Source organism: Vitis vinifera, chromosome 16 (genome assembly GCF_030704535.1).
Source record: "Vitis vinifera cultivar Pinot Noir 40024 chromosome 16, ASM3070453v1".
NCBI classification, from domain to species: Eukaryota; Viridiplantae; Streptophyta; class Magnoliopsida; order Vitales; family Vitaceae; genus Vitis; species Vitis vinifera.
In genome coordinates this window covers 1,073,319-1,095,583 of record NC_081820.1, presented here as the reverse complement: position 1 = coordinate 1,095,583, position 22,265 = coordinate 1,073,319, and the positions used below count along the sequence as shown (strand labels likewise).

The window sequence follows — 22,265 nt, the reverse complement described above, 5'->3', positions numbered from 1 at the left end:
TGATAATTTGAATTCAAAATGGTTTTTTAGTCATTTAAAACTCAAAGGAACACAAGGATACTTTTGGTTGATGCTGAGTTCAAATCCTTCTACCTATTTCGAACAAGAGGTAGGCATTTCGAACTCGAAAATACGACGAAACAACATGGACAGTGGTGGTGATCAGTTTGAAATTCATAGTGAATTTCAAACTTACTTCCTAAATTTTGAATTTGTCAATTTTCCTTCACGTATGAGTTTGAAATTGATTTGGAATTCATCCCAATTTTGAAGTTAACCACTGGTGATTGAGTTTTGAGTCTTGAAACATGTCAAAATGAGTTACAAATGCCTTCATTCAAGCTGAAATGCATGGTACTCGTTTAGAACTCGTAATATTTTAAGTCTTTTAGGTTGTTTATAACTTTTCTTTCATCTTTCTACTTTATTTTCTTGGCAACCAAATATAGCTTATGAGGAGAAATCCTCCACCATGTATGGCTAACTTGATTGTTCCAGAGATGCCAACAAGAAGGTGAAGAATCCAAATAAGAGTAGCAAGAAACAATAATGTATTGAATGGTTTTATCATGTTTTCAAATTTTAATTGGTAGGAATAAATCCTCTATGTTAGATCACCATGGATAAATTATAAAGGATTCTTATTAATATATTAGTAATTCTTGGGATGACCTTGATTACTGGTTACTATAATTTGATCCTCTAAGGGTCAAATCCACAAAGATGGATATGGGTTTTTGATTGAATAAAATTGAAAATTAAAATTAATCATCAAATTTAATTGGTTTAAGAATTATAAAAATGAGAATGGTTGGATTACAAATTATGAATCTTTAGTCCTATCTTTGTAAGATGTATTAGGGAATGATATGGTAAATTATTACCTAATACTAATGACTCTTAGTGGCTCTTTTATCATTAGTTATCCTGGTTTTCTCCATCATTAATAGCCCTAAAACAAAACTATAAGAGTATGACATATTAAAAAGTCAATCCTTAAACGGGTAATTAATTTCATTCACTTCATAGTTTTAGGAATCTTTTTTAAAAAGGAAAAATTGGAGTTCTAGATGCAATATTGATCTTAAGATTCAATTTGTTCATGAATTGATTTGATCCTAAACCCTACATTTTATAATGCTCTCTCTCTAAGGATTTGACATTGGATTGCGAAACTCTCCGAAACATTTTCTTTTGTTTGATTTATTTCATTAAATATGTTAGGAGATTTTTATTCATATATTTGTCTTTATTTCTTTAAATTAAGATTTCATTCATTTTAGCAAATAATTAATCAATTTAATTTAAAAACAAATAAACACATTAAAGTTAATCTTAAACGACGATAACCTGAAACACTACAAAGTCGTGAAAACTCTATTTCTTATTTTTCTTGACTAGAGTTATCCTATGTTTAAGTTTTAATATTTCAAAACAAGGTAATACTTGAACCCAAACTTAGTCACTTGGTTTTGAAAAGAATTTTAAAATTTGTCTCTAATCTATCATGCTTCTTCCAAATCCATCTTATTAGGGATGAAACGAGGCGAATATTTGAGAACAGTACCCATTCCATTGTCATCCCTAATATCAATATTATATGATTTCACACATTTGGAAGAAGTCTTGGGTGATATGCAACAAAATGATAACTTCATATGATTTCCTCTCATGAATGAATATGGAACTGAGGAAATCAATCCCTCACCACTCAACTTCGTTGTTGGGGCTGATCCCTTCATCGATAATACCAGGTGAGTGAAAGATAGGTATGAGACTTTACTCAACATGCACCATGAGTAAGCTATGAGAAAGGGCCAATACACATATCAGACAGCAAGTACACATACTATTAAAATAGCAATAATAACTACTGTATACACACTAACTTCACCATCATTATATGCAGCAGAGCCAGATGAAATAAGAGCATCTACAGACTAATAAATCAGCAATGAATTCAGCAAAATAAAGAATTGTATACAGATTACAGACTACTAAATTATGAATGAATAAGAAGAATTCAGTCTTCATCTTTCACAGCTTCACCAACTGAATATGAATTTCCAGAAAAATCATGCTGCCAATTTTGCCATCTTGTGTCTCTTGTTCCTTGGTTTACTCTATGTTTTCGTGTGGACGCCGTCCCTCAACAAGCCTTTCTTCCCATTCCAGAACTATCAGTGTAGATCCTCCACCTCAAAGATGATGGTATGTAACTTTCTTTGATCTACTTCGAATTTAATTTTCTTACAAATTTTCAGAGAAAATTATGTAGAATGTATGTATATATAGCTCCCATTACCTAAATGATATTTTTAATATCTTGGTTTAGGAGTCTGGGGACAGCCATACAAATGAGCTAGAAAGAGCTTTATCAAAAGCTTCCATGGCGGACAAGACTGTAATACTCGCAATGATAAATAAGGCCTACGTCGATGGGGACAAGACGATGCTAGATCTTTTCTTAGACGGTTTTTGGCTAGGAGAGGGCACACGAGGCTTGCTCGATCACCTCCTATTGGTTGCTGTGGATCAAACATCGCTCGAACGATGCAAGTTCCTTCATCTTCATTGCTATAAACTTGAAACCGAAGGCGTGGATTTCAGTGGAGAGAAGATGTATTTGTCTGAGGATTTCATGAAGATGATGTGGAGAAGAACCTTATTTCTTGGCGAAGTACTCAAGAAAGGCTACAACTTCATCTTTACGGTAAGTGAACAACTTCATCTTGCATGTTAATTTTGAGATGATTGATTTGAACAATCAGTTAAGCAAAGAATGTTTGTCACTAAATAATTCCAAAAATTATATATATATATATATATATATATATATATATATATATATATATATATATATATATGTATGTATATATTAATAAATATTTTATTTAAAATGTATTAGCTAAGTTTTACTTTTAACCATTAGGATTAACTAAATTTTTTCGAAATTATTAAATTGACATATTTAATTAACTTCATTATTTTAATTTGTATTTATCTTTATTAATTATAACTAATATTTAATTTCAGTACTCTTAAGTAGTAAATTTGTTTATTAAATGCTCACATTAAAAATATTATAGAGAAATAAAATGTTTATAATAAAAATTGAGTTGCAAATATGGAGTCGTGAATATGAAAGAAACTTTTATTAGATGTCGACAAATAGAATAAAAGAAATTTGAGATTTAGAATAAGTTAATTATTTTAATTCAATACTTAAAGTTATTTTTATTTTTAATTTATATTATTAAGTTAATTTACAAAATTTATTAAATTGTATTAAATCATTAAATTGATTTGTCAAATACACTCGAGAAGCACATAAATCACAACATGATCAAAATAAGAGTGATAAAGTTTCAAATTAAAAATCGTAAAGTTGGATTTTCAAAAATAAACTAAGAGAAAAAATGTTTTTAATAACTCTTTCTATGGTAAGAGAGAGAGAGAGAGAGAGAGTATAACCAAGGTTTACAAAATTAGTCAATATGACACCTACCAATCCTTTGAATAAAAAGGAAAAAGGCTACACATTTTTCAGTGGTATTGAATTATTTATACATTTCCCTATCCCAATTCATTAAAACATTTTAATCCCTTTTCTAGTCAAAGTATTTTATTAGCACCCCAGAGAATTTTAATTCTAAATAATGTCATAGCCAATACGATTTTCTAGCCCCCCAAAAAAAAGTCATCTTTTTGACCATTTTTCTTTAGGTGTTAGGCATGCAATATTGAGCCATCTAACCCAACCGATTTTAAAGAAAAAAAAATTGCTCTCTGTATCTTTTTTTTTTAAACCGTGGATGTTACCTGGATAAACCTCTAGTGACCCTGAGAGGACTCAAACTAATGATCATTAAAGAACAAACCCAAGGCGGAACCAACTGAACTACCGCTCAAGGTTTGCTCTCAATATGTACTTGAGGTGTGTTTTCCAATACAAATTTAATTTAGGATTGACTCAATCAAGTGTTAGATTAACCCAAGCTTAATTCCAACTAAATTTAATACTTTTACAATATTATACATATATATATATATATATATGAAACCTGAAACCAAAGCTTAAAAGAATGTAACCACATCCAACTTTAGTTGAGCATTTAAGACTCAAAAGTTCTATTTTAGTGAGTTTAAATTTAACTCAAGTTTTAAAAAATAATGTATTCATATCCAATTTCGAGTAAGCACTTAAGAGTCAAAAGTTTTAATTCAATATATTTAAATTGATCAAACTCACAATGGTCACATATCCAACCCAATCCTTAAGGTATGACCTTATTACTCTCTCTCTCCCTTTTTTTTTTTTTTTTTTCCTCAAATGTTCAAAAATTTTGGTGATTATACTTTTTACCTACAACTTTCACTTGATTGACTCAACTAATGAATTGATCTTTTTATACCAGGACATTGACATAATGTGGTTAAGGAACCCATTCCCGAGGTTAACCCTAAACCAAAGCGTCGATCTCCAAATTAGCACTGATGACTTCAATGGTGACGAATGGTCAGAATCTAACCACATCAACACCGGCTTCTACATGATCAAATCCAACAATAAGACCATCCAATTGTTTGGGATGTGGTATGCTCAGAGGAACAACTCTAATGGTCTGAAAGAACAAGATGTTTTGGATGGAATGCAGAAAGATGGTGTGTTTAGGGACTTGGGAGTGAAAGCCAGGTTTTTGGATTCCCTCTATTTTAGTGGCTTTTGCAAAGAGAGTAAGGACTTTAAAGTTGTGACCACTGTTCATGCCACGTGTTGTCGAAGCATTCATGCCAAGGTGGCAGATCTGACGGTGGTGCTTCATGATTGGCTAAGGTTCAAGAACTCTCCCACCAATGAGACTTCGACATTTCAATGGTCGAGCCATACTGCATGTATGCATTCTTGGTGATTTCCATGTCGATGGCTCAAGTGATCCTCAAGGTCTCATTAATTATAAAGTTATTATGAAAGATATTTTATGAATGTAATCTTAATTTTAGATATATAAATAAATAAGTTTAATATTTAAATATAATATGATAAAATTAGAAAATAATTTTTTTTTACAATATTTTAGTCTTAAAAGGAAAAAATGTGTTTCCACACTCATAAAAAAATAATTATAAAATAGAAACCCTCTAAAAATAATTAGAATTTCATGTATTCATACGTAAATGATCGAAGTAATACCTATATCATTGAAAGATAGTACTTGAATGGTCAACGAAAAAAATATGTTTTTACACATTCATGTAAAAATAATTATAAAATAGTAACTCTCTAATTATGTTTACATAACTATTTAAAATTTATATTTTATAAACTCGGTTTGTATTTTGTAATTTTTTTCATATGAATGTATGGAAACATATTTTTTTTATAAATATTCATTGTATAGTCAAATTTTGATAAATAATATTAATTTTTAAACATTATAAAATTGGTAAATAATTACTAAATTAAAGAATGATCTTTAAAATTCAATGTTTTTTATATTTTGTTAAACACTTATTTTAATGGATACTTTATCATTAAAATGTTATAGCTCGTTAGGGCTCAAAAATAAAATAATAAATAATAATATAAATTTGAATTTGATAAATTTATAATTTTTTAATATTTTATTTTATTTTTTTCTTCAAATGAAAAATAGAGCCATTGAATAATGCAGTCAAAGTTTTGTTATTTAAATGGTTGTTCAAATTTGATGTGCCAAGTTGAAGGTAATTAAAAAAATTTATTATTTGATCACCATGGTTGTACATAGTTGACTTTTTCAATGACCAAGTTTAAAATATTGAAATATTGTTTTAAAAAATAATTTTTAAAAATCGATTTTTATTCCACTTGTCCTAAAAATACAAAATAATAATACAAAGCAACAAAATCACTAAAAAAACTTGCATAATTTTTTTTTTTGCTATCCATGTAAATGAGGAATTTTATTTTATTTTATTTAATAAACAAGGAATGTTAAAATTTGAAAACAACCCACAAATACCAATAAATTTAAGTAAAATTAAATTTCCTTGGACTGCTAGAGCCTTACACCCTCACTATTTATATATGCTTTTGTTTTCCCTTCCCGCATCTTTATGTTAGTCTTCAACATCTACCGCACAAGCAAAGCCATCACCAAAACAATTTCTTTCTTTCACAAACATGAGCACGCAAGCCAACCAAGTCATAACATGCAAAGGGTAAATCCCCATCCAAACTTTTCGTTTCTATGTCTATCAATTTAAGTTTTTAGGTCAATTGTGTAGGGACCACCCCTAAACGAACACGTGGCAACCTCGCAAAGCACTCCTCCATTGGACACGTGGCACGCCCAACCCCTTATCCAGATGTACACAAGGACCGACACGTGGCACGTCCAACCCTCCATTCAGACTACCATGGGACTAACACACCTCCCCTATCCGGATGTCCTATCCGGACTCAATGGATAGCGTCTCAAACAAGAGTCATGACCGCGTCTCGCGGGCAATCATTATTCATTTTACCAAAAGCATGCTCGACGGGACCTTCCTGGGTCACTTCAGGCGACCTGCCACCACCTGCCCTGCACCGCCTGCAGAGCGAAAAGATAAGGATGGCAGCAAGTCATCCCTCCTACAATCTCTGATAGCCGCCTGCAGGATAATGATAACTCTGCCACCATCTAAGCACCATCATGACAAGCCAAAAGGTTTTCCCACCATTAAAGGGGACAAATCTCCTGGCACTATAAAAGGCCCTCACACAGTCAAAAAAGGTAAGCATTCCTAAGGAGAAGGGCTCAAGAGAGAATATCAAAATGTTAGAAAGCAAAACTAACAGAACCATCGAAGGGTGTGTTCAAACCCCCTGTTCGGACATCTTTTGCAGGTTGAAGAAAGGAAGCATCATCTTCGATTGAGGAGGCGTGTCCATCAAGCAATTGCAGTGGTCCCGGTAACGCGAGCCCTCAACAAATTGGTAGTTTAATAGAACCTTCTTCTCCTGCTGTCTTGCAGCGACTATCTGTTGGGGACTTGGGGAGCAGGTGAAGATCGAGGAGATACAAGTTGATCCGCCAAGGTCATTGGAGGCTAGAGTTAGGGTGCTCTATGCTAGTCTATGCCACACAGACATTGTGTACTGTAGAGGAGGATCAGTAGTAAGTTCTAATTAGAATTCAGTTCATCTCTTTGGCTCTTGGTTTGGTTTGTTTTGGTTTTGTTAGTCTGAGTTGTGTCATTTTGGTGCCTTTCCTCAGCCTTTGTTTCCAAGAGTTCCTGGGCATGAAGGTGTTGGGTAACTTTTCTATCGCTCACCAACTTCTTAATCTCTCAAAAATTCTAAATTAATATCATATTTTTTTTGTGAGTTTCATGTGAAGTAGATGTTGTGGGGGCTCCCCTCCACGTGTCACTTACTAACCCACCACTGTCTGGATAGTGGGAGCAAGTAGTGTCTAGATTCTTCCATCCGGACCACGTCCAATACATTCGGTCATAAGGGGCCCTTCCCCTATGTGGACAAACAGCAAGAAAGACCGGACTCCCCAACAAACGGAACCACCTAGTCAAGCCCTCAAGGCCTACTATTATGCGTAATCATTCACGTTTGACGTAGGAATAGCTGATGGGATCTCTCCCAACCCTCAAGTCCATGTCAATTAATTACCACACACAAGCCCATACCACCAGCATGTTGAAGGAACGGGCGGCTACACGATCAAACATCATGGCTTATCATCTGACAGTACCTGTCAACCGCCTAAAACTGTAATGATTGTCCTGTCACCTACAAAACAGTCATCATTACAAAGAAGGTCAGAGTGCTTAATCAGCACTACAGTGACTTTCTCCTCAGCACTATAAAAACCCTCTTAAGGCACAAACAAAGTACACACACGCATAAGTTAACCTACTAACTCTCTCCTTTAAGGAGCCTAAACTATCTTTGTCTAACTTAAGTCTCAGAGGGGCGTATCCGGACCACTTATCCGGATATCCTTTGTGCAGGAAAAAAGCTTGCCCAGACTTCTCCTTTGTTGGACAGGAGCTCTGAGAAGTATAACGTAAGAAGGAAGGCTGTCTAACCCCAATTAACTTAGACGGATATGACTTCAGTAGGCTCTGTTTCAACAGATGTGATTAAAAAAGAGAGAATATAGGTTTTTTTTTTCCGTCTGACACGAAGTAGATATGAGTGATAGAGAGAGATGGATTGAGAGAGATAGTGAGAATATTGGAATTTCTGTGCAATCGCTCAGTGGATATGACTGACAGAGAGATGAATTGAGAGAGAGAATAATGGAATTTTTGTGGATTGCAGGTGATGTGGATGTGGTTAAGAGAGAGAGAGAGGATTGGATTTTTTTGTGGGTTTTAGGGGAAGCAGATATGATTGAAAGAGAGAAAGGAGGGAGGGAGGGAAAAGTTGAGTTGATGGGGAGAGAGGAGAGAGAAAGAGAGCGAGAATATTGGAGTTTTTGTGGGTTTCGGGTGAGAGAATATTGGAATTTTTGTGGGTTTCAGGTGTGAATATGCGACAGAGAGAGAGAGTTGAACTATGTGAGAGAGAGAGAGAATTGAACTGTGAGAGAGAGGAGAGACTTGAACTCAAAGAGAGAGAGATGGAGAATTGAAAATGACACAGTTGCAACAATTGCAGTTCTCAAGAAGTCTACAGACTAGTCAATGTTGTGGTTTTACCAGATTTTGGAAAGTTAGGTGACGGAACTTGAAAATGGGTCTTTGGGAAGATTATGAATGTATATATATACACATTGGGAAGATTGCATATAAAAAACATTTTATATAACTTTTAATAACATTTTGTTTTCGGAGAGTCAGAAGAGACTCTGCATATAAAAGCTTTAAATGAAATTATTTGGCCCTTAGATATAAAATTCATTCTTGTTTTAAGTTATTGCAGATCTTCTTTTAAATTCCACTAAATGAAAATAGGATAAAAATAATAAAATAGGCAAAACTAAAAATAAGAAAAGATTAAATTTGGGGATGATTGATGGATTATAAACATTCTTTGGGACAAGGCCTGACCTCTACACATTAGGCAATAGAAGCAGCAAGAGCAAAAACAATAAAATAGTAATTATTCCTTTATATTTAGTAATAGAAGATGCAAAAGTAAAAATAATAAAGTTGGAAACTTTATTTTAAAAGTGTTTTTGTTGAAAATAAGGATAATATTAATATTTAAATTTTAATTAAATAAGAATATTCTTAGAGAAAAAAACATGAATCTCCTTATTTCTCCAAATTGCTAAGAACCAAAATGACACTCAAAGTTTGTGTTTCACCATCAATAAATGTTTTTACCATTTATGAAGTTCTTCGGTTTACATTGGATTTGGATTAGATTCAGCTTCTTGGGGAAAAAAAAAAAAAAACAAACTCAAGCTCAACCCCAGTTTTAAGAATGATTTTATAGACCAACCCCGTCAAAGATCTAATCTAAAACTCACAAATTTCTCATTCTTCTATCCAAATGAATAAGAAAACAACACAATGTGAATGCAGTATTGTTGAGAGTGTGGGAGAAGATGTAACAAGCTTGAAGGAAGGGGACCTTGTGATCCCAACCTATGTAGGAGTATGTGGAGAATGTGAGAATTGTCTATCAGGAAGTAGCAATCTATGCAGAAAACACCCACTAATTCACAATGGGCTAATGCCTGATGGCACCTCAAGAATGTCTGCCAAAGGGCAAAGGCTCTCTACCATTTGTCTAGCTGCTCTACATGGACTGAGTACATGGTTGCCACTGCCAACTACCTTGTCAAGATTGATCCCAGGGCTTCTATGGCTGATGCTAGCTTCATCTCTTGTGGCTTCTCAACTGGTTATGGGGCAGCTTGGAAGGAGGCCAAGGTTGAGAAGGGCTCAAGCATCGCGGTTCAGGGTCTTGGTCCTGTTGGATTAGGGGTACATACTCTCTATAGCGCCAAAGACAATCTCGATACTGTGAGATTCCTATAAAATCTAAAAACGGAGTCCATGAGAAGCACCATTGTCCTTTTGCTTTCATGTCAAGCCCTTTTTACAGTCTGGAATGTCTGATTCAAGGTTTACCCTCAAATAATGAAATCTATTCAGCATAAGGAAAAAGAACTAAATGTTTCAAGACTTTCATGGCAGCAAAGCTCACATAACTTCACATTGTTTACTTCATTGACATTATATGTTTTGATATGATTGTAACTGCAGGTGCTAGTAGGGGCTCGGATTCAAGGGGCAACCAGAATAATTGGGATTGACATAATTGAAAGGAAACGTGAACTGGGAAAAGCTTTTGGAATGACTGATTTCATAAACCCTAGTGAATCTGATAAGACCATCTCACAACTGGTTAAAGAGTTGACAGAAGGAGAGGGTGTGGACTATAGTTTTGAATGCACTGGATATATGAATTTGATCAATGAAGCTCTTCAAGCAACAAAAGCGGTATGTCTCTAGATTCACATGAATCAAATCTATATTCCATGCAGAATAACTTGGAAACAATACTAATAAGGTTTTCTTCTATGATGGTTGCATGGGAGATCAGGGGAAAGGGATGTTGACTGTAGTTGGTGCAGGAAAGAACGCGCCTGTACAGATTGATTTCATGACCCTCATTGCTGGGAGAACAATGAAAGGATCCATCTTTGGAGGGATCAAAGTCCAATCAGGCATTCCTGTTATAGTTGAAAAATGCATAAACAAGGCAAGTTCCATATGGTGAACGTTTTTTAACTCATCAAACCACCTAGGAAACCTGTTCCAAGTATCCTGAATTTCTAGGTATCTGGTTTAGTGTTACTGAAAACCCTTAAGAGTATTAAATAATCTTTCACACTAACAGCTAAGAGAGTGCTGTTTAAAAGACCTATTTCATTTGAACTCTAATTAGGTTTCTTCTCTCCCACAGGAAATTTAACTTGATGAACTTTTGACTCATGAGGTTCAATTGGAAGATATGACTAAAGCATACGAGCTTTTGAAGGACCCAGATTGTGTAAAGGCTCTAATCATGATTTAATTGATCTCAGCAACAACTATACTATGTGTATTGTCTTAATAAGAAAGTTCCTATATGAGTTTTTGGAGCAGTTATTATATGTATTCTACAACAGCCAGCAAGTACAAGCATTCAATCAGAAGAGCTAGCAAACTTCAAGATAGAACTCTTTGCAAGTCAAGTCAGTTCATAATTCTATTCATATTCATATCATTCAGACTTTCACAACATGAAATTATACAGAAGCTTAAAAAATGAAGGGAAATGTATTCATCAAGCTAATGGTGTCGATTGATTAGATAAGTGTCATCATAAAAGGATTTCAAACTACACAAAGGGCATCTACTTGTTATGGCAATTGATGGAAGGGAATACCACATCTACCCCTGATGTAGTCAGGAATGCTTAACTAACAATCGACATCCTATCTGCAATTGTCATTCAGTAGAATTACTTACAGTTCTTGATGATTCTTCCTTTCTCAAATCTAGACCGAGGAGAAAATAAGCGATCTAAGGCTTATGAAATTTAAGGTGCTATGTGAAATAGAGAAAATTGGTCTTTTACACAGTTCAGGACTCAGTTCAAGTGTGCCTAGATGATGGCAATCCACGCTTAAGAACTAACTTGAGTAAATACCTTTTTTAGAGTAGTGTATCGATTCAATTGATGATATAGATGACTGTAACTTGTCTCTTCCCAGGTATGACAGGCAAAAGGAGAAGATAATGAAGTTTCTCAATTGCCTTTGGGTTTAAAGCTTATTTTAATCGGATGAGAGATCAATCATGACCATCCATATTAGCAAGGCTTCCTGACTTTAGACAGCAATATTTCTGTTACAGAATTGAAACATTCGAAGCTGTTTCTCAAGGGTTGCTCAGTGGAAGACAAAGAATATGAATAAGAGACTACCAGTATGGTTAACCAGACCTCTAATATAATTGACAAGGAAAAGAAAAGGAACGATCTGTTTATGCAGCTTCAAATATGCAGACTATCACTAAAAGACTACTAGTATGGTTAACCAAACAGCTAATATAATCAAGAAGAAAAATAAAAGGAACAATCTGTTTATGCAGCTTCAAATATGCTGACTATTGCACTGAAAATTTGTAGACAAAACTTAAGAAAACAACCTCCAAGCAAATTAATGACAAGAACACATTGTTGCAGATTCAATTTACAGCACTATGTGATCTTTCAAAGTTCAAAATTCATTGTCCATATCAAGATTTAACCAGTTGATTTGAAACTCAAACAAGCTGAAGACATTAGCAAACAGAAGAAAATCTCACATTGTAGCTTCGACTTCAGGATCGGTTTCAATAGGTACTGAAGGTGAACTATTACCGCCTCTCAAGCGTGAAGATACATTGTCAATGGCAGAATTGAGTTGGCTTATTTTTGCATTTAACGTCTGCCTGGTCTTCTGCTTTGCCAAAAAGGAAGATAAATAAATAAAGGAAAGTAAATGCAAACTTCAATTAGTAGGAAAAGATGCATTCAGAATCTAATAGTATTCAAATCACCTCTAAGCCTTCATCATAATACATTGGTCGTTTTGCTCTTCGAAACCCATATTCATCTTCATTCAGCAGGGATCTTCTAATCTGAATGGTCAGAGAACAGAGCAAACCAGGATCAAACCCCACACAGCATAAACCAAAACCCAAAGAGGAATATGACAGAGAGTGAACAAGATTCAAGCACAAAGGATGAGGGAAATAACATGCTTTCTCATGCAAGTTCCAGTTGCCCCTGATGTCACAACAATATACTGGATTATGCATGCAAGCAACTTTAAGATCGGGTTGCAAAAGTGGATCATTATGGACACAGGCATTTGGAAATAGATGGAATGCAGAGAGCAATAGACATAGACAACAATTATCAACGAAGAAGCAATTTTTCAAACTACCAATCACTTTCTTGAACATTCTGTGTATATTGAATTGCTGGATTGTCCTCTACACATAATTTTATGCACAAATTGATCATTGTGAATGGAGTCAATATAGCAAATGGGTGCCACAAGCACAAAAGATGGTAAAGTTTGTACTCTGAGCATTTCATAAAATTCAAAAGATCATATTATCCATTCGACAGGTCAAATTTTCTTTACCACCACTGTTTTGACTAACAGATCATTACCTTAAAATACCATGTAAAGCACAAACAAGTCATTCAATTGAGTTATGGACTCCAGGTAAATACATAAATCAGAACAGAATTATGCACTGTGATCAAATTATTGATTGTTGGCTTTCACACTCAATTATAGAGCTGCATCACAAAGGACTCCTTACAACCGCAATTCAAAGCATTGAGTAGGGTAAATCAGAGAAAAAAAATTATAGAAGAAGATGCAAAAATAAGGCAGGTGAATGATCTAGTATTTTCTCGTATTTTCTCATATTTTCATAATGAAAATCATTGTTCCTTGGCACATAAATAGGAAACTACTAATTTGCTCTCCTTAAAAATGTTCAATTGGACATCATTTATTTTAGAAATTATCAATATTGACTATCCTTGCTTGATTGTGCCATGCAAAACTTCACTTGACCATGGTTTGTTTGGTTGTTTGGTTGCAATTTTATAATAAGTCATGCTTAGAGTTTGTGGGCTCTTAGTAGGGTGCGGTTGCTGGTTTTTGTGTTTCTGAGCTTCTTTTTGGTTGCTTTGTATACATCATGTATACTGCATTTTTACTCTAATAAATTTACACTTATCAAAAAAAAATAAGTCATGCTCAATGTGGATACCTTTTCATATTACAGATATAAGAGGAAGCAGTTCGTTGACCTACAGTCCTCAACCAGACTGCCAAATATATACTTGCACACGGGAATTGCTGGAGTATTAATTACAGAACATAAATAATAAAGATGCAAGGAAATGTATAACTAACCTGTGGAGCAAACACATATGCTAAAGTTCCAAACACTGCACCTCCGAGAAGGAAACCAGCAACAAAATCACCACCTCCACCTTTATTACCACCACTACATACATCAAATGAAAAGAAAAGGATGAGCACTGCACAATCCATCAAATGACAGATAAATAAGGTCTCCAATTTTTAAACAGAGCAAGCAAATGCTAAGCATGAGAGGTAGTAAGAACCAGCTTCATTTACATATAGAACAATAAATTTTACCTTCCACCTTTAACACAAAACCCACACACATCAACTCCCAACAGTTATAGAAGTGTACAATCAATAAATCATCTCAGCCAATATGCAACCAAAAATTGAAAAGATCCTCTTTAAAACACATAATTATGTGTGATGTTATTCTAGTCAACCACAATTTGATATTTTCAAATCCCGTCAAATGATAAGGGATCTCTTCAAGTCTACCCTTGTTCGTAAAAAACATATAAGCTAAAATAACTTTCAAGTTGTTATTTTTCCCTAGGTATCCCCTCATTATCAAAGATTTTCTATTCCTCACCTTCTAGACAACAAAGACAACAATGTACAATTTTACAAATCTTTCCAAGTGTCAAAGCAACTCCTTATTGGCCCTACAATGGGTTTTCAAACATCATATCTTTACAAGGAGCCTTATATAAATTTTAGCAACAACAACTCAACTTCCCCAGTAATAGTGGTTAAGTAATAAAAGGAAATACAATTGGAAAAAGCAAAAAGAGTATCTTCCTTTTACCTCCCACCCTTAACAGGATAGAAGGTGTTCCACCATTAATTCCATCCAAAAACAGTCTTATTTGGTTATTAAAAAGGAACGGAAGGGTGATGCATAGAAATCAAAGAATCATAATAGAAATTCATTCAGGTTTCCATTCCACAGTTTACTTACAAGAAGACTCGTCAATTAAAAATAGAAATATTATATAAAAAATAGAAACGCTCACACAAAAAGTATAGACTTAACTTATACCCTTAAAAATTACTTTTGAAATTTTAAAAATCTGAGGTGATAAAAGATTACATATATAGAAGTTACTACTATTTTCTGTTTTTAAAAAATATAAGACAGTAAGTGTATTCAAATGGATACTAAATTACTTAATTGCAAAAAAATAAAAAATAAATAAAAGAAAAAGCATTTAGTCCAGTTCACAAAATCAATACAAACTAAGGAGAACCGGCATCCAATGGAGGTTGGTGCTTGCTAGAGGTGGAGCAATGCTTGAAAATTCTAGTGAATGTGTTAGTGTTCCAAAGTTTTTTTTTTTTTTTTTTTTTTTGTTTCATAATAGTTTCCTTTTGCCAAAACTCAAACTTTCAAAACAAATAAATTCAAAGTGATATGTAGATTACTCTCCTTATACAACAGCATCCTCTAATTCCATCTCCTAACTCATAGACAACATTTTCATTCTTTTTGAAATTCATAAACAAGGAGACTTATCAAGGAATGTTTTAACACAAATGGAGTTCAACATGTCATACTTGTGCTCTGCACAAACAGATAACTTGCGGACATTTCTGTTCGATTTCCTTTGAATCATCAGCCTTGGTGTTTTCCCAAATGAATTGGGCTTTGTGGACCAAAGTTCACGTGCCTTCAAATGAGATCCACCTATATCCAAACAAAAGCAGTTATCATGATATACAAACCATCATATAGATGTATCAACAATGTAGTAAATAGAAAAGATCTCACATAAAACAGTTCTAAAATGCTTTTCAAAAAGAAAAAGAAAAAGAAAAAGAAAAAGAAAAAGCTAGATCAAATCTGAGTTTCATTTAAAATATATGATACCAGGACTCAAGTATACTGGTTGAATGGAGGTCCATTTCCAGATGTGGGTTTATATATCACAAAATTTAGGAAAAGGCAACATGGTTGGTTAAATTGTCTCCAACTATCCAATTCCCTTCTTTTACACCCTAAAGGCAAATGAAGTGCAATACAACAGAAACTTTCCAACAACAGCACTCCATTAATTTTTCTTTTAAATAACCACGAAAAATAGGCAACATTAATGAAGTATGTCAAGGAACCTTACACTTGTATGCATAGACCATGTGCATCAATTCCAAATTTTACAAGAACAGTTCTCAACAGTCTCAGAGAAAGGAATAGTTTTAAACAATTTTGAGACTTACAACTCTAGGCTCATTTTGAGGTGAGCTTGAGATAAATGCCTTGAAGCACAATCATAAGGCTTTAAGTAACTAAAGCTCCACAACACAATTTACAAGGCCAAACACTGTGGAATCATCTCATGTTTGAAACAGGCACCTCTGCCACCTCATAAATTAAACAAATATATGAGGCCTCATTATAAGTTGAAGATTTGGAACTTCTACTTCAAAATCAAGGGCATCCGATTCCATTTTTTTTATTTTTCTTCCTCATTCAGCTTTGAATATACCCCTATAACCTTTCTTATAAGAATCTGATCAATCATAAAGGACATAACACCAAATCACAATCCAAGATATCTATATCTGACCTGCTAATGTAAAGTATCATTCAAGTCAGTAGACAAATAAAACTCACTTTCATGAGAAATGCTGAGATAAGCAAAAGTTACTACTAAAATATGAGAAAAATTAAGAATACAAAAGTCCCAAAGTAAAAGAAAACAAAGTTAACACATAACATGGACTGAAATTCCATTTTAGCCCTTACCATAATGGTTTGCCATCACAAAATATTGTGTATTAGGTGCCCAATACAATCAAAAACTACAACTCATAAGATATGGTAGAACGAGTGTTTCAATGTACCTATTACTCTGGCACTAACACATACATCTACACCCTGATTTCCCCTTCAAGAGAATTCAGGATTTGCATCTACTCTCCCAACCTTACATGCTACAACACATCATAGATCATGCAAAATGAATTGGCTTTAATGTTGAATTTTCATATCCTTAATTCCAAAAATTTAAAAAAAAAAAATCAAAAAATCAAAAAATGGGATTAGTAAAGTTCTCACATAATCCTTTGTGAAAACAGAAACTCTTCCAAATGAAACCACACACACTTTGGGCTTTCTGTTCCAAGGTTTTTAAAGGGACTCCCCTTAATGTGTTACAACTTGATTGGTTAGCGGTGTGTACTCCATAAGGAATGGTCCTTTATAGAGAGTTTGCTTGTTTTACAATGTAATTTCTTGTAATTTAGTTTTCTTTGGCAGGAGGATTTCTTATCCTTCTTTTTGTACTACTTTTTATCTATCAATATATCTCTGTGTCGTTTCCAATAAAAAAAATAGAAACCACACACAAGCATACATACATATGTATATAGGGGAATCTCCATTTGGTAGCAAAGAACAAAACCAAGGAAAAGAAAAGAAAGGAATTTTTTTAGGAAAACAAGAAATATCACTTGGATTAAACTAAACATTTGTACTAGGCTTAGCCGAGTTAAGTTCTCTAATTTCTTAGCTTCCAAATAATGAAAAATATATATTTGGAAGAGATTCAATTTCTTTGATTTTTCTCTCATTCCCTTAGAAACCAAATAGAAAACAACCTAAAAAATACCCTAAACATTTAAGATAAACCTCCCTTAAAATTTGAGATATACCTGAGTTTGCAAAGGAAGCCAAAGAGGTCGCCATGAGAGAGTTTAGAGAGAGAAAGCTCAGAAATGGGAAAGAAATGGAGAGGCAAAGTGGGTTATAAATGAGTTCTTTTCCATAAATACCCCAATTCTTAGTAACAATTACTGAATAATGTATCTCCAAAAAGCAAAATTTTAAATTTAAATCTTTGAGATTAACAATAAAAAAATAAAATAAAACCATACATTATGATTTTCTAAAAATTAATCATCTTATTAGAAATGTACAAAGAAGAAAATCTAGTTGTTATTACATCATTATAAACATTTTAAGTTAAGTTTTTCTTTCTTTTATTAACAAAATCTTATTTTTAAAATGTGTGATTATCGGAATTGTGGTGTCAGACATATTAGAGCAATGGATCTAGTTTTATTAGTTTTCTCAGATCTGAAATAATGAAAAATCTTAGACCTAAAATTGCAGTTCCTTTTCCTTTTGCTCCCTTAATTTTTTTAGCTACCAAGGTAGCATACCTATTATGAGACAATTCAAATATCTACAATATAATAATATATGTAAAAAATTTTCATATGCAAGTAATATCACGCAAAAAAGACAAAAAAAAATTACATATAAAAAGAATTCCATTGTAAAGTGGATAAGATTTTTGAAATAAATGAATAATGAGATCTAATTAAGTAATTTTGTATAAAGTTTTGTAAAAACACATTTTATACAATTGAATCTTAGAAAACCTTAGCAGCTAAACTCCAAGATTTTTACTTTGGTTGCTCCGCCCTCTTGCTAAACGCCAATGATTCTAATTCATTATAATTGTCACATCTCCTTTTTGTGATTGCAAAAGGTGGAAAAAAAAGTTTAATACCAAGGAAACAGAAACTAAGGTTTGCTTTACCTAATATCAAATGAGAGATACAAACAAAGCTACAGATAAATGAAACACCTTTTGAATCACAAATGTATAAATGTGATGTACCAAAAACTGTATGGTTCCTAATGAAAGAGACCACAAAGCTACTTTGCCACACACTACTGCTAGATCACCATCCCACAAGGTGCTTTGGATGGTTAGAGAAAAAGGGATTTGCAATTATATAAAAGTATTAGCAAAGGGAGATATCCCATTTATCAACCTACCCTGCAAATCCATTTATCAACAATTCTCATTAACACTTTTGCTTAACATCTAAAATCCAGTATTGAGCTTAAATCGACATAATTGAATAATTAAGTTCTAAGTTTCCACACCTGAAATTTTGAACCACTATCAAATACCAGATGGGTTTCATGCAAGATGACAACCCAGATGGATATATTCTATTCCTTCACCAAGAAAAATTAAGAATTCCATGAACCACGAAGTAACAGAGAACAAACTTGACGCATAAATTGGCCCACCCACAATGTTTTTCCATGAGGCAACATTTTTGAATTAACTGTCACTACAATCAACACATACATCTACACCTGATTTCACCTTGCGCAGCAGCACTCAGGATTCTCATCTTGCCTTACATGCTACAAGGCATCATAGATCCATGCAATATGAATCGGCTTTAATATTAGATTTTTCATATGCTTAATTAAATCAAAACAGGGCTACAGTTTGGTTGCTGAGAAAGGTGAGGAAAATATAAGGAGGGAAAAATCACTTGAGCGAAGCCAAAAGAGTTGTAGTAGGCCTAGCAGAGTGGAGGTTTCTGATTTCTTGGTTTCCAAATAATGAATGGCAGGTATGTAATTTCTGTTATTTTTCTCGCATTTTCTCAGCAACCAAACAAAAGATATTTTCTTTCTTTGATTTTTCTGACATTTTCTCAGCAACCGAACAGAAAACAGCCTAAGAAAAAATCTGGAGATATACCTGAGATTGGAACGGAAGCCAAAGAAGCCGCCATGAGAGAGAATTTTAGAGAGAGAAAGCTGAGAAATGGGAAGCAAAGAGAAAGGAGACGTGGGTTGTGATGGAGTTTGTTTCCGTAAATATCCCCTTACCTGGAAATACTTACCATATCATGCGCATCTCCAAATAAAAAAATTAAATAAAAAATTAAATATCATGGATTTTGGAATTAAAAAACAGTATTTAAGAATTGTTTTTTAAACTAATAATGTTTTGTAAAATAGAATTTTATTTAATAACTTAAAATATTTTTTTAAGTTATTTTCTATATTTTTTATATTATTTTATTTTCAATCATTCTCATATTGAAAATTACTATGCTTGATATAATTATTTCTTTAAATAATCCTTAAAACAAGTAAAAGCAACTTGGTATATGCATCCATGAACTTTACCATGCTCTTGGAGACCTGTTTACTAAAATATGTTCCCAAAAACTCTACGGGTATGTTTAGCAATTGTTTTAAAAAATAACTCTAAAAAATAGTTTTTAAAAACTATTCTTTGAATTTTGCATAACAAAAGTTTGTTTGGAAATCTAAAATTTTTTTAACTTATTCTTAATAATTTTAAATATGTTTTGAAAATAATTTTTATATCTAGTATTTTATTTTTAATTACTTTATATATTTGTATAATTATTTCATAAAACAGTTCTTAGAAAACAAGTTAAAACAATAGAAAACGATTAAAAGATGTTCTCTGAAAAGACTATATTTTTTGTTCTTAAGAATAGAAAACAGAAAATAGATTTTAGTTGCCAAACGTTTTTTTTATAAGTTCTAGAGAACATAAAACTATTATAAAAAATAGTTCTCAAACAAATATATTTTCTATTCTTAAAAATAAAAAATCATTGTCTATTTTTTCTATTGACAAACATGTTTTCATGTTTTTTTTTCTTCCAAATTTATCCTAATTTTCTATCTTTAAAAATTAAAATTAAAATTTAAAGTATATTTGAAACAAAAAAAAATCTCTAAGAAATTAGAGAAAGGAGTGGAAGTCAAAAAATCCTCTTATAACCTTAGTTACAAGGCATATTAAAACTCTCCTCCAAGTATAGGTGAATAAAAAGAACTCCAAAGTTTTTCATTGTAAAACAATTTGGAATCATATCATTAGGAAAGATGTGTTTCTCGTATTCAAAATTGATGTAGAATAACTTTGTTATTTACAATTAATAGGAGATTAGGGTTTCAATCTTCTAGGCTATATTTGGTTAACTAAATGTAAGATAAAGAAGAAATAATATATTATATCCTATATTTAGTTGGTAATGGATCTTATCATATATTTAACCAAATATAAGATAAAATAAGTGATGAGATATATTAACCAATTTTATTTTTATATACAAGTTAATCTTAAGGTAAAAGTTATAACATAAAAACATGTATTAATTATGTCATCTTTCTATCAATTTTTAAACTAAGTTTTTATTATAACTTTTATTAGTCAATTTTTAGGTTGAAATTTATGAATATTATTTTTTATTAAATAATATATGTAATCATATTTAACATATTTAATTTTAGAATAAAGCCCAAAGAAATTAAATATAAAATTGAATATCTATATATATATATATGAGAACAGACCATATTATCTAATAAGATAAAGATAAGTAAAAAAAAAAAAAATCAAAGGATAAATCTTTCCTTGTCGAAAAAAATGAATTGAGACATTATTCGCCACAATTAAGAAGTGAGATAATATCTGATACAATTGAGAAGTATACGCCTAATTGAGATTCTATAAAGGAAGATGAGCTCAAGAGTGTGATGCTTTGATGAAGATGACCTTTTACATGGTGGGAGACATAAACTAAGTTGCGCATGGAATTTGAAAAATGGCTCAACTCATTTATAGGCGTGAGATACCAATATATGCACTTTCACAAGCTATAAACAAGTTTCAATCACAAATAGAGATTTTAGGATACAATTAAGTTATAAGAATTCAAAAGAGATTATCCATAATCATAAGATTAGTTACAACTAGTTGTCGTGGTGAATCATTGATTGATAATTTTGGATTCAAATTGTTAAGTCGATTCTCTCCCCCACAAGAAAGTGCTCCCATTAGAGACACCAATTTTGGACCTGAGAAGTTGATGATGTTGTTTAGAGAGTGGTTTGGTTTAGGTAAGCAAGCTAATCGTGCATGGAGACATGAGACTTTAAATTGTCCATTAGCAAACTTGTCCCAAACAAAATGAAAATTGATTACAATATGCTTCATACAAAAGTGAAATATCGAGTTAGCACAAAGACACATAGATCCAACATTATCACAATAGATGAAAGGTAAGGGAACCTTAACAGTGAGCTCATGAAGAAAGGATAGAACCTATGCTAATTCCATAATGGTAAAGGCAACATTGCAGGACTCAACTTCTATGGAGGACCTCACAACCATCGTTTTCTTTCAAGATGACCATGAGATGGAATTACCATCTAAGTATACAATATAGGTAGTTATTGAAATTTAATCATGATAATTATCAGCCTAATCAACATCAAAGAATGCATGAAGAGATAAAGGTTGATTTCTCTTGAGATTTAAATCATAATGAAATGTGTTATTCAAGTAATAAGAAGTTGTTTTGCAGTTGTCTAATGAAATTGAGTCAAATCATGCATAAATTGTGTCACTTGTCAATAATGAACAAAATACCTAGACAGGTAAGTGATAAAGGCTAGAGAGAACCAATTACTTACTAGTAATCTTTGGCATCAACAAAAGAGAAGTTCTCATTAAGAACAAGAGGCTTAGTGATTGTCATTGGTGTGAGGACTTCTTTGACTCCATCCATTTTGGTGCTACTTAAGAGACCCCT

At 32.7% G+C, this 22,265-nt stretch overlaps 2 protein-coding genes and 1 pseudogene across 2 annotated transcripts; 2 read left to right on the top strand and 1 right to left on the bottom strand.

Moving 5' to 3' along the window:
- The first annotated feature begins 2,001 nt into the window (after positions 1 to 2,001).
- LOC100251224 (uncharacterized protein At1g28695) lies at positions 2,002 to 5,033 on the top strand. The gene is made up of 3 exons (XM_002270344.5): positions 2,002 to 2,211; positions 2,336 to 2,713; positions 4,419 to 5,033. The coding sequence occupies exons 1-3, from the start codon at positions 2,059 to 2,061 to the stop codon at positions 4,911 to 4,913; spliced, it is 1,026 nt and encodes a 341-aa protein (XP_002270380.2). The 5' UTR covers positions 2,002 to 2,058; the 3' UTR covers positions 4,914 to 5,033.
- Positions 5,034 to 6,448: 1,415 nt separating this feature from the next.
- LOC100256379 (CYP enzymes assisting alcohol dehydrogenase-like) lies at positions 6,449 to 10,723 on the top strand (annotated as a pseudogene).
- A 1,333-nt stretch (positions 10,724 to 12,056) lies between these two features.
- LOC100249521 (uncharacterized) lies at positions 12,057 to 19,541 on the bottom strand. The gene is made up of 5 exons (XM_002270841.5): positions 19,385 to 19,541; positions 15,426 to 15,555; positions 13,914 to 14,007; positions 12,532 to 12,612; positions 12,057 to 12,431 (listed from the first exon to the last, which is right to left on the bottom strand). Exons 1-5 carry the CDS (start codon positions 19,416 to 19,418, stop codon positions 12,294 to 12,296), a joined length of 477 nt encoding a protein of 158 aa, XP_002270877.1. The 5' UTR covers positions 19,419 to 19,541; the 3' UTR covers positions 12,057 to 12,293.
- Between the last annotated feature and the right edge of the window lie 2,724 nt (positions 19,542 to 22,265).

Bases quoted from the DNA above. Each gene is read 5' to 3' on its own strand.
- LOC100251224 (XM_002270344.5), top strand. From the start codon at position 2,059: ATGAATTTCCAGAAAAATCATGCTGCCAATTTTGCCATCTTGTGTCTC. The intron at 2,212-2,335 runs GTATGTAACTTT...ATCTTGGTTTAG, and splicing joins CCTCCACCTCAAAGATGATG to GAGTCTGGGGACAGCCATAC. The intron at 2,714-4,418 runs GTAAGTGAACAA...TTTTTATACCAG, and splicing joins GCTACAACTTCATCTTTACG to GACATTGACATAATGTGGTT.
- LOC100249521 (XM_002270841.5), bottom strand. From the start codon at position 19,418: ATGGCGGCTTCTTTGGCTTCCGTTCCAATCTCAG. The intron at 14,008-15,425 runs GTATGACATGTT...TGATGTATGTAG, and splicing joins TCTGTTTGTGCAGAGCACAA to TGGTGGTAATAAAGGTGGAG. The intron at 12,432-12,531 runs GTGATTTGAATA...TTGGCAAAGCAG, and splicing joins ATTATGATGAAGGCTTAGAG to AAGACCAGGCAGACGTTAAA.